Genomic DNA, 15,042 nt, shown 5'->3' with positions numbered 1-15,042 from the left:
AAGGATCATGTGACACTGAAGACTGGAGTAATGGCTGCTATGTCATCACAGGAATAATTAAACATATTAAACATATCACATTTTTGATTGCAGACTGGTTTCTTGGTAAATCTGAGCACAGTTTGAGACATTATTTAGACTTGGGTCTGTTTGAAAATCATCGATGTGACGCAAATCACTGCCAATCAGAACATGTTATGTTTAATATCCACTTGGCCAATGAGATTTTTCTATGGGCAGAACCAAGTCTACAAAAATCGTCAAGGGACAAAAACAAAAATTCACCACTTTCTCCCTTTTTATCTTATTATCATCCAGGAGAAACATTTGAGATATTAAAGATGATCTCATGTATGAATGTCTTTGTTATAGGCAGGAAGTGTACCCTGTATCCCGGGTCTTCTTTTAGGGAGGCCGTGTTAATGGGAGATCCAGACTGCCACAGGGTTTCCTTCATACTGCAGCCGTACAGAAATACATTCTTCTTCCTGGAGTGACCGTGGTAATCGCAAAACACCTGTGGGATGTGATAACACAGCAGTTTTTCAAAAGACATAGAGCGAAAATGGCAAGATTGTGTTGTATTTGTGCGTCTGTGTGCGTGAATAACAGCCAAGGACAAGGAGGTCAAACATCAGGTGGAAACAAAACGTCTTGTTTTAGCTTTCCTGACACGACAGCAACACAGCGTTAACTTTAGGCCGAGCGCAACATAATTCATCTTGTGACAAGACACATATACGTGTAAAATGAGGGGAATAAAACGCTAGACAATGCATTGAGTTTAGACTCTAATTCAAATGTTGTCTCTTGTTACCACTAATTGGTTGACAGTGCATGTCAGCTTTTTGTAAAGGCTCAACAAGAGGACTCCATCCTCATTCATTAACTGCACAAGTAAAAAAAATTTACATTGTAGGTTTTGGAGGAATGACAACGTTCCTTTGACCAGGTACGCTGCATGTACTGTGATCAATTATGAATTGTGGCATAATTGATATGTAAATCTGGCTAAGTATTCGCTAATGTTCGTCAGTACCACTCAATTACAGGCCTGCCAATGGTCGTTTCAGAATAATTTTTTATTCACTTAATTGCATAATTTATTTTAAGATAAATATTTTAGATAGATAAAGATCTAAGATAAGATAAGATAAACATTCCATCAGTTCCAGACCGTTATTTTTTTTTTTTTTTTTTGGCAAGCATCAGTTTGGGTTGTACTGGAATGTTACTTAACCATCTTTAATAGTGTATTCTCTCCAAAGTGTTGGCGAACCCTACTTCTGTTGCTTTGTTTCCCCCCCTGACTTGCATAGATAGGGCAATGGGTCCATTACTCCATTTCCTGAGAAGCTTCTTTTGAAAAAGGACAGGGGGTGGAAAGGGACGGAGGTAAAGATAGATGCTATTCTTTAGTGCTTTAACAGCATCAGAAGAAGCTCAAAGGAACTGGACAAGACGCTATGAATAGACCTGACTAAAAATAAAAAAGCTCTTAATTTTGTTAGGAGACATGAACTAGAGGTCATCTAAAACTCTGACTCTTTCTGCAAAATATATAGTTTTGGCAGTCGGTGGCAACGATGACTGTCTTTATTAGTGTATTATTACATAATTTGCTCAAAATGCTGATTACTCCGTGTGTCCCAATTTGCATTCTATACACCCGAAATAGTATTCTGGATTATTAATCTTGAATGCTATATAGGGCAGATAGTATAAAATTGAGGAAAAAGGGACTGTCTTTATCAGCTGTTTAATCATCTACTTTACTGATTCTATCAAAAAGCTGTTTCATCTGGGATTCATTCAAAACCTTGAAGCAGTTTTAAGTCGAACACACCGATTGTCTTCATGAGTGTGTGATTGAATCCTTTAATCAAGTGTTTCATTCAAAAACATTCATTCATTCAGGAACGAAACAAGTGACTGTCTGTATGAGTGAGTCACTGAATCCTTTACTCAACTAATTTAATTCAAAAACACTAAATAATTTATGCAGTTCGAGAATTATAGAACTATACTCCTGTCCGTCGTCTTGTCATTGAATTATTAAATCATTTGATAACCCTCGTTTAAATTTATCAGTTGGCTGAGGCAAATTAATAATTTAGTAACTAAATTTAAAACTAAATCTTTGTAAGTGAGGTGCAATGGTAATATATCTATTCTACTCTTCTTAAAAAATATATCTTAATTAGTCACTCATTTAAGTCAGTCTTTCTGACATGACTTCATCACTTGCAATACAGTTCATTTAATCAATTTAATTAAATTTAATGCATTTCTGATCAACACTGAAGTGCTTAGATCCACAGAGGTCTCATTCTTCAGTCTGTATGGTCTAATATCCATATCGGTCGTACCCAACACACATTTATGGATTTGGTCGCCCCTGACCTGCATTTAGAAGCGGAAAGCTTCAAGATCATGGAGCAATTTCCGGCGGGCCCCTCATGGAACTTTAGGACTCAATAGGTCAGTTACAGTGCAGTGAGATTTAATGGAAACTTACCAGCGGAGTCCTGCCTATGCTGTTGAGGTAATAGAGGAAGCCTTTGGTGTGGTAAATTGTGGGGCTTAAATTAGGGTCCGGCTTCAGCCACTGTCTGTTGAGATCCTCAGCGGTGAGAGAACAGCGATTACTGAAATAAATGAAAAGAAGAGAGATTAAAAAGAACAGAAAGCCAACTTTAAACTAACTAAAAGTCCTATTTGGATTTTATGAGCACTTTAACGATTTTCCAGGGATCAAAGTAACATCAAAAACCATCTGAATTTAGAATCCAATATCTGATTCAGCTGTCTGTTTTAAGACAAGATAACCAATCTGACTCTCTCTGTGCTTGTGTGTGTACCTGTGTGAATATTAAAACCAGTGCAATTGTGATGTTCCCATATCAGGTTACTGAAAGGTCGCCGGTGAACAGAGCTATCTAGCGCACCACACAACCAGTCTGTTGATTAGAGAGCAAGCAGCAGCTGAGCTTTATCTCCAGACAAAATCCTACTGGCATTTGGAGGCAGCTTGCCAACTATAGACTCCCCCACATTCAGTCCCTGAAAGCCAATTACAAGACACAATGTTCAAACATTAACAAATTGATAGGCCGCGTTTGAAATGGCTGAGCGAGACAGTTGCTCTCTGATCCGTGTGATGATTTCTCTGCATCGTTCTTGATCTGGAATGAGCTAAAGCCTGTAATATTTTAGTAAAACACAATCGACACCTGAAAATAAATATTCTGCATCAAAAATTTCGGGCTTTTCATCAAATTCTGTGGTTGTTTTCACAGACATTGATAACGGTTGCGCAAAAACAAAAGATGGAAGCTGCAGTCTTTTTTGCCTCTGAACAGTTTGTTCAAACAGACTTTTTCTAAGGATATTAGCGATTAAACTAAGATGCTGTTAGATGTATTAGAAATGAAAGGAAAAGCAGAACCGCATGACTATAAATACAACCCTCTGAAAAGCTGTGGCTCGTTGCTGAGTAAGTTTGAGGAAAATGCCAGAATCTCCAGAGACTTTCATGATAAACAAGAATGCCATATTCGATGGGTCTGGAGACAAGGAAATTACTGTATTTTGTAGGCGACAAAACACGCTTGTTCAGGCCAGTTTCCAATGTACCCCAGGGGGCAGCAAAGTGGAAACGGCAAGAACATTTTTCCTCCTAAAAGCTGTCTATAGTTTAAAGTGAAATCAAATCGCTGGCAGATCGGACTGGGTTTACCCAGTCGATCATTATGTATCAACTGCCTGATATTTAGATCGTAAATATTTGATGAACCAAACTGAGGACTTTTGCAACGAACGACATCAATGACTTCATGTTTTTTCCTCTTTTTTTTTCGGGGCACCATTTTGTTCTTGACAGGAATAATTTATGAACACTTCTCTGCTCTCGCGTCTGATGACAACTGAGAGGTGGAACAGTATTTTGTCCCCTTTTATGGTTCAACGAAAACTGACAGTTCCTCTAACACATCCTGCTTTTAAAATGTCTACTTCTCAATATTTCACCTAGTGCACTGCAGTGCATGACACATTCTGCAGTAGCCCAAAGCAACCCTGGTCTCAAAGGCCAAATATAATTCAAACACAATAGTTCCAGGTTTATTATTTAAGAGAAAAAAAAAAGACATCATCCAATACCAATTAACACATGAACTGAATGTTTAATGGCCATTTTACTCAAACTAACCTCAAAAACACAACATTCAATGACATCTCTAAATAGAACACTTATTGGGCATTTGACTCCAATGTAGTATAGGCAGTTGACTATCAAAAACAAAGCACCTAATGTAATTTGACTCCACTCATCTCAAAAACCAATTGCCTAATGATCATTTGACTCCACCCACCAAACAACTTTAGGCAATCTTGGTTCCCAAGGTGCTTATCAAATAGTAACTAACCCATGTAGTATAAGCATTTGACTCCAACTCAAAAACAAAATACTTAATGGTAATTTGACTCCACCCACGTCAAAACAAAACACCCAGTGGACATTTTACTCCACCCACCTCAAAAACTGCATGCCCAATTATCATTTGGTCTTCGCCCACCTCAAAAACTCTTGACTCAACTCGACCTCACAAACTAAATACCCACGGGCCATTTGCTTCCGCCAACATCCAAAACATCCAATCAAATGCCTCCTGACTCATTGACAAAAGCAAACACATTACGCTTCAGCATGCAAATGCTAACTGCACTAGAAACATTTATTTCACAGCGGGCAAGAGCTAGTTAAGACTTTAATTAAGAATACTGTTGTTCAAGTGTATACGGATTATAACACAATCATCGTTTATACAGTTTATGATCCAAAAAGTTATAATGAAGCCATTAACGCAAGTCACTCCCCCTTTATAATCACCCGCTGAAAAATAGAAAAGCATTTGATGCTCACTGAGATAAGAAATGACAGAACAGTGGGAGTTTTTGGAGAGAAAACTGCATCTCATACATTTGTTCACATTAACTATTCATAAGGATATGAAGTGGCTGTCAATGAGAGGAATCAATGCAAGTATCACCTCAGAGAGAAAGTGCTGTAGTTATAGTGCTCTGTTGACCAGACACATCACTTCATCCAGAGATCACGCTCAGTTTAGCTACAACACAGATAAATAAGAGAATGGGGGGAATTATCAAAGCCTCATCTGGCTTTTCCTATCACTGCCACGCTGATGACACACAACTCTACCTATCATTCCAGCCTGATGATCCGACGGTAGCTGCTCGCATCTCAGCCTGCCTGCCTGGATGAAGGACCACCACTTTCAACTAAACCTTATAAAGACAGAGCTGCTTGTGGTCCCGGCCAACCAAACACTATACCACAACTTCTCCATTCAGCTTGGTTCGTCATCCATAACTCCATCAAGGTCAGCCAGGAACCTTGGAGTTGTGATTGATGATCAATTAAACTTTACAGACCACATTGCTAGAACTGCCCGGTCCTGCAGATTCGCCTTATACAACATTAGGAGGATCAGGCCCTTCCTATCAGAGCATGCTACACAACTCCTTGTCCAAGCGCTTGTTCTATTGTAATGCTCTCCTGGCAGGTCTTCCAGCTTGCACTGTCAAACCTCTGCAACTGATCCAGAATGCTGCAGCTAGAGAGGTCTTTAACGAGCCGAAGAGAGCACACGTCACTCCTCTCCTCACTTAATTGCACTGGTTGCCAGTTGCCGCTCGCATCAAATTCAAGTCACTGACGTTTGCCTACAGAACAACCACTGGCTCTGCTCCCTTTTACCTAAACTCATTCATTCAGACTTACGTGCCATCCAGAAACTTGCGCTCTGCAAGTGAATGCCGTCTTGTGGTAGCATCTCAAAGGGCCACAAAAATCTCTTTCTCTGACCTTTACCATGACTGTTCCCTGCTGGTGGAATGACCTGCCTAACTCAACCAGAGCTGCTGAGTCCATAGCCATTTTCAAGAAACGGCTGAATACGCTTTTTTTTCGGCAGCACTTGATCCATTAATACTAACACTTTATCTTCTATTCTATATCTATTTATAAAAAAATAAATTAAAAAATGCATGTACTGCGCTAGATTAAACTGGGAAGGGTCATAGCACTTGCATATTGTTAGTTTAACTACTTCTATTGTTCTCATTTGTAAGTAGCTTTGGATAAAAGCTAAATGAATAAATGTAAATGTAAATGTCATCTCGCTCTTCCAGTCACATCCGTCCAATGCTGATCTATTTTATGGGTCTAACTGCTAAGCATTATGCAGTGCGATATAGATCTTGTATAATTTGCTTATGATTGATTTGGTAACCATTAGGAAAGGACACAAAAACGATTCCTCAAGCCACCTGATGCAACAATAATCTCAGAAATCGATAAGCAATCCTGGAGTTACTTAAATTGTATGATTGTTGTTGTGCAGCACTTCTCATCCAAAGTGCTGTTTTTAAATATAATATATGTTAATGTGTCTTCTATATATGTATGTGTGTGTGTTTTAGTTAATAAATAAACAAATACACACACACACACTACTCCATTATCAGACTGTTATAATACTGACATCGTCTTTGGGTGACCGTAAAGTGAAAGACGCGTCCTCTCAGCCGACACTAACCCTTTGAACTCACACACACTATTATACTGCGCACACACAGTCACTTCCTGATCAACTTACTGAAGCAGGACAGTTCAATTTACTCTCATGGTTACAGATATATCAGCTGGATCAGTCTCAATAGCTTTTCGTCGCCTCGGCTAATGAGGTTATATCCTCGTTTTCTACTCAAATCTCCATCAGCTGAGATGGGCACAATCAGTGACGTTTAGTCGAGCGAGAAGAAAAAGGAAAAGATATCAAAGATGGCACTGTTGTGAACTGATCGTTTCCAGAAAAAAGGATACTATGGGTGTTTTTGAGCCAATTAAGGTAATCATGGCTGATTGGTTGATGGTACTATAAGAATGTACACAACAGAGCCTTTTACTCGCTAATATTATGTCAGAATTTACAATCTAGCAAATACACACACACACACACACACACACACACACACACGTGTATATATATATATACTGTGCTATGCATAAGTTTAGACACCCATGCTAAAGTTGACTAAAAAGGAAATTGAACTTAATGCCTTAATTAAAAGAATTAGGAAAAATCCAACCTTTAAGGACACCAATTTTCTTTGTGAATGAATAATGTATCGTAAATAAATAAATGTTCTTCCTTAAAATACAGGGTGCATAAGTTAGTACACCCCTATGTTAAATTCCCATAGAGGCAGGCAGATTTTTATTTTTAAAGGCCAGTTACTTCATGGATCCAGGATACTATGCATCCTGATAAAGTTCCCTTGGCCTCTGGAATTAAAATAGCCCCACATCATCACATACCCTTCACCATACCTATAGATTGGCATGGTTTTATTTCAGTTAGCCTAATAGCTGGTTTGGTATGGTGAAGGCTATGTGATGATGTGGGGCTATTTTAATTCCAGAGGCCAAGGGAACTTTATCAGGATGCATATTATCCTGGGTCCATGAAGTAACTGGCCTTTAAAAATAAAAATCTGCCTGCGGCAGAATCTTTGGTGGGACACGAAGAACTGCCATTAACGGAAATTGGAAAGTGAAAATTCATTTTCACTTTTGTTTGTACTGTGCTGATGGCATGGATGATAGAGGTTGAGGTCAGAGAAAAACTAGCCGACTCTGTGAGCCCAGATCTGATGATGTAAAGTCTTTCTCCCACACGTCTCCTCTGACTCATCAGTACTTAAGGGAACGGGTATCTTGTTGGTTCACCTTCAAGCTGAAAGTGAAGTGTTATTTTGTATTTCAGCCATCAATAATGGATAGTGCTGTTGGCTATTGTTTGATTCAAGAAGAGAAACTTGCCGGGCCAGTTTTGACAAGTTTCCTCTTCAGTCTGCGTATAAAGGCCTGTTCACATCAAGTCCAGTGATTCTCAACAATATTAGAGCTTTATTGTTTTTAAACAAATCAATCTTTTTAGAGAACTGACTTGTTTACAGAAGTCTTTTAACGTTTTATTTTTCTTCCTTAACGGTCACCAGGTACTGTAACCTATAGTACAGAAATATTCACAGAATTAATTAGTAAACATTCAAATTACAAACAACTCTTTAGTGAATAATTAAACAAATCTGCATGAATCTTAGGTGAATGGAATCAAAAGAGTCACAGTGAACAAATCTGCATGCATCTTTGGGGAATGGAATCAAAAGAGTCAAGTTACAAAATGAATCAGTGAACAGATCTATGTAAGTCTTTAGTCAATGAAAACAAAAAGTCAAGTCACAGAATATAAAGTACTGTATTTATACACAAATATTTGTCATTCTCTGAATGTTTTTTTATACATCTAATCAGCCCCATTGTGAATAAGTTAATCGATATATTAATCATACAGTGTATTCATTTAAAATCATGTCAAAATTTTGACTTTGGGCACACAGGCCATAATTCTGTAAACCTTTAAACTGCACAATGCAGTAATTATGCTCTACCTTTTTAGCCGCACATTCTTATCGGTGGAGGAAGAGGGGCAAGTAAGCGTGAAGTGCATTTATAGTGAATATAGTGAGACGTGACTGTTATGGTAAAATATAACTTTGAAGAGAGGCTGCAGGGATTATCGTGTTCATAATGACGTTCCATTCAACAATTAAACTACAGGAATGATGAATTATTAAATGATAGGCGTTATCTTAAGGCAGAGTTTTCCATTTAGTGCTTTTTAAAAAGCAACTTTTGGCATTTGTTTATCAGAACTAATGTTCCTGACAGTGTTTTATAGATGGCAAAGCAGCAGCGCCAAAAAGAGAGGAGCTGCTGGCGAGCTGCTTGTGACCTCAGAACACGGTGATGGTTCTGGTCATGAATATTAATTTGGTTAGGTGTTAATAAATGGCACTTTGGGTTACCTATCAACCTAATTAATATTATTTTGCCAAACCCTTTTAAACTTATCATTTTAGAAATCCACGTCCCAGACTATAAAAAAAAAAAAGAATCAAACATGAATTAATTGATCATATGTCTGCCACCACTTAGAAGACTGGGGGTGATAGAAAATTAAGAAAATACATGTATAGCATATATATACAGTACAGGTCAAAAGTTTGGAAACATTACTATTTTTAATGTTTTTGAAAGAAGTTTCTTCTGCTCATCAAGCCTGCATTTATTTGATAAAAAATACAGAAAAAAAGTAATATTGTGATATATTATTACAATTTAAAATAATTGGTTTTCAATTTATTATACTTTAAATTATCATTTATTTCTGTGATGCAAAGCTTAATTTTCAGGATCATTACTCCAGTCTAATCACATGATCCTTTAGAAATCATTCTAATATGATGATTCATTATCAAAGTTGGAAACAGTTCTGCTGCTTAATATTTTTTCATAACCTGTGATACTTTTTTAGGATACTTTGATGAATAAAAAGTTTTAAAATTTAAAAAAAGAAGCAACTTTTTTAAAAATAGAAATCTTTTGTAACAACAATATACACTACCAGTCAGTAATTTGGGGTCAGTAATTTTTTTCTTTCTTTTTTTGAAATAAATCAATACTTTTATTCAGCAAGGATGTGTTAAATTGATAAAAAGTGATAGTAAAGAAGATTTAAATTATTAGAAAATATTTTTTTAATTTTGAATAAATGCAGTTCTTTTTAACCTTTTATTCATCAAATATATTAGGCAGCAGAACTGTTTCCAACACTCATAATAAATCTGAATATTAGAATGATTTCTAAAGGATCATGTGATAGACTGGATGTCACATGTGACACTGAAGACTGGAGTAATGATGCTGAAAATTCAGCTTTGCATCACAGGAATAAATTATTTTTTAAAGTATATTCAAATAGAAAACTATTATTTTAAGTTGTAATACTATTTCACAATATTATTGTTTTTGTTTTGTTTTTTTGATCAAATAAACACAGCCTTGATAAGCATTAGAGACTTCTTTCAAAAATATAAAAAACTTAATGTTTCCAAACTTTTGACCTGTAGTGTATATACACACACACACAGTGGAGCAAATTGTAATACTCCTAATGCAAGTTTTATTTTGTACTTTTATAACACAAGATGCTTTTCAGTTTTGTAGCTGATTGTGACCAAATACATTTAGTTTTTTATCAGCCCTGCAAAAAATAAAAATAAAATAGGCCTATGCAAGAGTGCATTCTGTTTACTGCTTAGTGCTTAATACACTAAAGGAGGCTGTACTGTAACTAGGGGACTAAATGCTGCTAGGCGGAACAAACTGTAATTTGCACTACTGTCTATTCAAAATAAATAAAAAGTTTCCGAGCATTGTGGATTTGTTGCTTTTTCCGCTAACACTTTAGTTTAGGGTCCAATTCTTATTCACTACTAAGTGGCTTATTAGCATGCATATAACTAGAACATTTGCTGTTTATTAATACTTATAAAGCACATATTAATGCCTTATTCTACATGTCCTTATTCTACATCCCATTATTATACCCCATACCTAAACTTAACAACCTTACAAACTATTAATAAGCAGTAATTAGGAGTTTATTGAGGTAAAAGTTATAGTTAATAGTTAGTTAATAGTGAGAATTGGACCCTAAACTAAAGAGTGACCATCTTTTCATGTTGTACCGAATTGTACCGTATTCGTATCGACAGTTCAATATGTACTCGTATCGAACCGTGACCCCAAAACGGAGGTACATACCGATCCGTGACTTCTGTCCCGTTATATATACAGTACTGTGCAAAAGTTTAGTATTTTCACCAGTTATTTGTTTATTTTGCTGTATTGTGTCAGTAGGAAATATCAGTTTACATTTCCAAACATTCATTTTACCATTAATTGTAATAATCCAGTGAGACTGTGCCTAAAACTTTTCACAGTATTGTAGCTTTCGCAGGCAGGTTTCTTCAAGAAACTCGGAAACGTTGACGCAGTTCTTCTGGATTTAGTCTGTCTCAGTTTTTATTGTTTCTTCATGTAATCCCAAACGGACTCGATGATGGTGAGATCAGATCTCCATGTGGAGCATACCAGCTGTTCTCAGACTCCTAGTGCATTCAAACATCTCACTGGATTATTACAACTAATGGCAAAATGAACATTTGGAAATGCAAACTGATATTTCCTACTGACACACTACAGCAAGAGATATAAATAACTGGCCTAAAACCATTTTTTTGGAGTGAAAATACTAACGTGCCTAAGACTTTTGCACAGTACTGAATATATATAAAGATGTAACGTTGCTGTTTGCCCCTCTGGGAATTGGTCTAATTTCAAAAATAGAAGTGTTACAATTCTCACATCACTACTTAATGACTGCGAAGACGCAGAAAATCTTTTTTTTTAATTAATGATTTCCAGAGTGAGGCTTTGCATCATTTCAAGAATAGGGAACAATCTGTCACCCCAGTGAATAGTGTGGAGTGCAACTGATTGACTGACTCTGCCACAGAAAAACTGTGGAAAAGAAAAATGGAGCACCATCTTTCATAAGCAACAAAACAGGGACATCAGAGAAAAGAGGGAGGCATTAGCTAAACCTTGAGTTCTCATCACAACACATTATGAAAGAAATGAACAAAATATGGATCTATCCGCTCAAGGTCACAGAGGATTTGTGTGCTTTAATAAAGCAAGTAAAGCCTATGAAATCTGCAAACAATTGTCTTCATAAAGAAAGCATTCTGTTTACATAACGTATTCAAGTTTGACAGAAGCATCATGCCCTCTCAGATTTTTGAACTTGATTTTAGAAAAAAAAGAAAAGAAAAAGCATGTTACACCCAGTGTTGAGAAGTTACTTTTAAAAGTAATGCATTACAATATTTCGTTACTCCCTAAAACGCAACTAATTGTGTTAGTTACTTTTTATGGAAAGTAATGTGTTACGTTACTTTTAAGTTACTTTTTCTCACCTAAGCTGGGCTTGCTTGTTTTGATTTTTAAATAACAAAGACATTTTGGGAAATGTACAGGCCTCTTCACACCAAAAGTGAAATGAATAAGCCTCTGAAGGAAATGCTAATTCACGCCTGTACAGTAGAGGGCGCAGCTCAAACAAACCCTTTAGCTGTGCCCCCATTCAGGATTGCAGTAGAATAAGATGCAGGAGAATAAAGTTCAACACTCTTCAGCAATAAAAAACAAAAAACAAAAGACAAATGTGATGTTTATCTAAAGTGATTTTTGCTTATTAGTATGGTTGAATTAGATCATTAAAGGGTTAGTTCACCCAAAAATGAAAAATCTGTCAGTAATTACTCACCCTCATGTTGTTCCAACCCCTTAAGACTTTCGTTCATCTTCGGAACACAAATTAAGATATTTTTGATGAAATCTGAGAGCTGGCTCACTCCTCCATAGGCTTCTAGGTGACCGAAACTTGCTGGCCCCGAAAATGTATTAAAGAGATTTTTAATATAGTCCAAGTGACTCCAGTGGCACAATCATTAGTATATCAAGCGACGAGAATACTTTTTGTGCGCAAAAACAAACAAAAATAACGACTTTATTCCACTATTCATTTCCTTCTCTCTGGGCCTCGAGTTAGTTCACGTAGTGTTTTTGCGCAGCGCGTCTGTGTTGTACGTCACACGCATCACACACATGACCAGCGTCGGCCAATAGTGAGCCTACGTCGTGATGTGTAACACAGACGCGCTGCGCAAAAACACTACGTGAACTAACTCGAGGCCCAGAGAGAAGGAAATGAATAGTGGAATAAAGTTGTTATTTTTGTTGTTTTTTGTGCACAAAAAGTATTCTCGTCGCTTTATAAACTTAAGATTGAGCCACTGGAGTCACTTGGACTATATTAGCGATCTCTTTAATAACTTTTCTGGGCCAGCAAGTTACGGTCACCTAGAAGTCTATGGAGGAGTGAGCCAGCGCTCAGATTTAATCAAAAATATCTTAATTTGTGTTCCGAAGATGAACGATGGTCTTACGGGGTTGGAACAACATGAGGGTGAGTAATTACTGAAAGAATTTTCATTTTTGGGTGAACTAACCATTTAAAGGTCAGCAGCAAAGACATTTGTTAATAAAACTACTCAAATGTCCTAATTGAACTAAAGCCTAATCCTGGCTAAGTCTAAACCCTGTCTGTGAAACCAGGCGAAAGTATTTTAGTTTTATTTAACATATTTAATTATTGCAGATGTGCTTTTATTCATTTTGAGGAATATTTAATATGTTTTTGTTCAAGAGAGATGAGTGCTAACATTTAGTTTAAAACGACAATAACCATCATGTTTACACAGCGGCGTGCACAACGCCTCAGGAGAGGTGTCAGTCATTAAATGGGAAAATAAAGTAAACTGTAAATCAGATATTTTGTTGTTATTTTTAAAAGTAATGCATTACGTAACTTGAAAAAAAGTAATCTGATTACGTATCTCACATTATTAGTAATTATTAGTAATGTGTAATTAGTAAACCCCAACACTGGTCGCACTATCTGCAGATATTTTGTTTAAAAATAAACATTGTCATTTACCCTATTGTCTCCCTAAACCCATTGGACACAAAAGAAGGTATTATCAAAATGTCAAAGCTGCATTAATGAATGTTTAGTTGTAATTTTGCTCAGATAAAAAAAAAAAATTAAATTACAAATAATGTAAATTATTATATATCTAAATAATAAATCAATTATATTTTAATTGTGATAAATATGGATTTGCATCCCCTTGCACACTAAACAAGAACTATAGCACTTGACTAAGTCCTTTATGACACTGAATAACTTGAGTAACAGTAAACAAGACAAGAAAACAGACATTTTTGGTTTACTTCCAGAAAATATGTCAAATATCTGTTATTTTTGTATTGACATATCTGTGCTGAATTACCTTGGCTCTACAAATTAGATTCCTCAGACTTTCTCAAACAATCACGACACATTTACTTCCTTAAACAGTCACGACACATACCTTTACTTTCCGTTAACCTTGAGCAATGAAAATTCGATGCTTTTCTTATTGTTAGTAGTGACTGTCTTTTTTTTGCTTCTAAATTAAATATAATTTCCAATACAACATATGCCTCTTTAGTCCCTCATCCCCATTCAAAGCTCCGGCAAAACTATTGTTCCAGTGAGGCTACATGACTGACGTGTCCCTAAGGACAAATCCTAGGGAATGAGACGGGGGAGCAGATGTAGGACACGAGCATAAATGACAGCTACAACAGAGACTCTATTTGGTTAAAAACGGCTTTGCTGTTAATATAACCAATTAAGCAATTCCTCAAGCACTGAGTTCAACATCCTTCATAACCGATGAATTCATAATGGCTTTTGCCAAGCAGATTTTATACTGAACATCAAGTGGCCACACAACACAGAACCAAAATGGTTTATCGAACAAAAGTAACACTAATGGCTTTAAAATCAAACATTTTCATCTATTAATATTACCATGAACATGAAAAACGAAAAATGGACACTTTGGTTACTAAATATGCCACATTTTCCGTTACTTTCATGCTAAGCAATCTGTCCATGTTGACATCTGCATAATTTCTGAAGAATTTGCACCAAAATACCATTGAATGAACATCCTTTGACATCAGCAGCTAATGAGAAAGGAAGCACTTTCTCCTCCCACTTAAAAATGTAAGAGCCTAATTATCATGCTATCCAAAACATACATGCAAATATACCTATTTGCATTTTTTAAAGGGATAGTTTACTCATTTGTAAATGAGTAAATGTATATGCAATGTCTTGGAAAATGTTTTGTCCAGGGACAATCAAAGCCAAATGGGGTCAAATGTTGTTTGTACCCTAACATTCTTTAAAATATCTTTTGCGTTCTGCAGGAAAAAAAATAAGTCATACAGGTTTGAAATGACTTGAGGGATTTTTCGGCGAACTATCTCTTTAATTGCATTTATCCTTGTTTTTTGGTTTTCAACCCACCAGTTGAGAACCCCTGACAAGTTTCATCAACCGAAACGGCTATATTGATTTGACCAGCCTA

General features: G+C 36.4%; 1 protein-coding gene across 4 annotated transcripts in view; it reads right to left on the bottom strand.

Moving 5' to 3' along the window:
- agbl1 (AGBL carboxypeptidase 1) overlaps positions 1-15,042 on the bottom strand; it is a 211,838-nt gene that overhangs the window by 41,026 nt on the left and 155,770 nt on the right. For all 4 annotated transcript variants that reach the window (XM_084396546.1, XM_084396547.1, XM_084396548.1 and 1 more), the window contains 2 exons: positions 2,519-2,648; positions 386-517 (listed from right to left, as the gene is read on the bottom strand). In XM_084396546.1, the coding sequence (XP_084252672.1) occupies positions 386-517; positions 2,519-2,648 (262 nt within the window). The remainder of the gene's footprint in view (positions 1-385; positions 518-2,518; positions 2,649-15,042) is intronic.

This window comes from Rutilus rutilus, assembly GCF_951802725.1.
Source record: "Rutilus rutilus genome assembly, chromosome: 23".
Lineage (NCBI taxonomy): Eukaryota > Metazoa > Chordata > Actinopteri > Cypriniformes > Leuciscidae > Rutilus > Rutilus rutilus.
The sequence above is the reverse complement of the archived record's forward strand: the minus strand, read 5'-3'. Positions and strand labels throughout refer to the sequence as shown.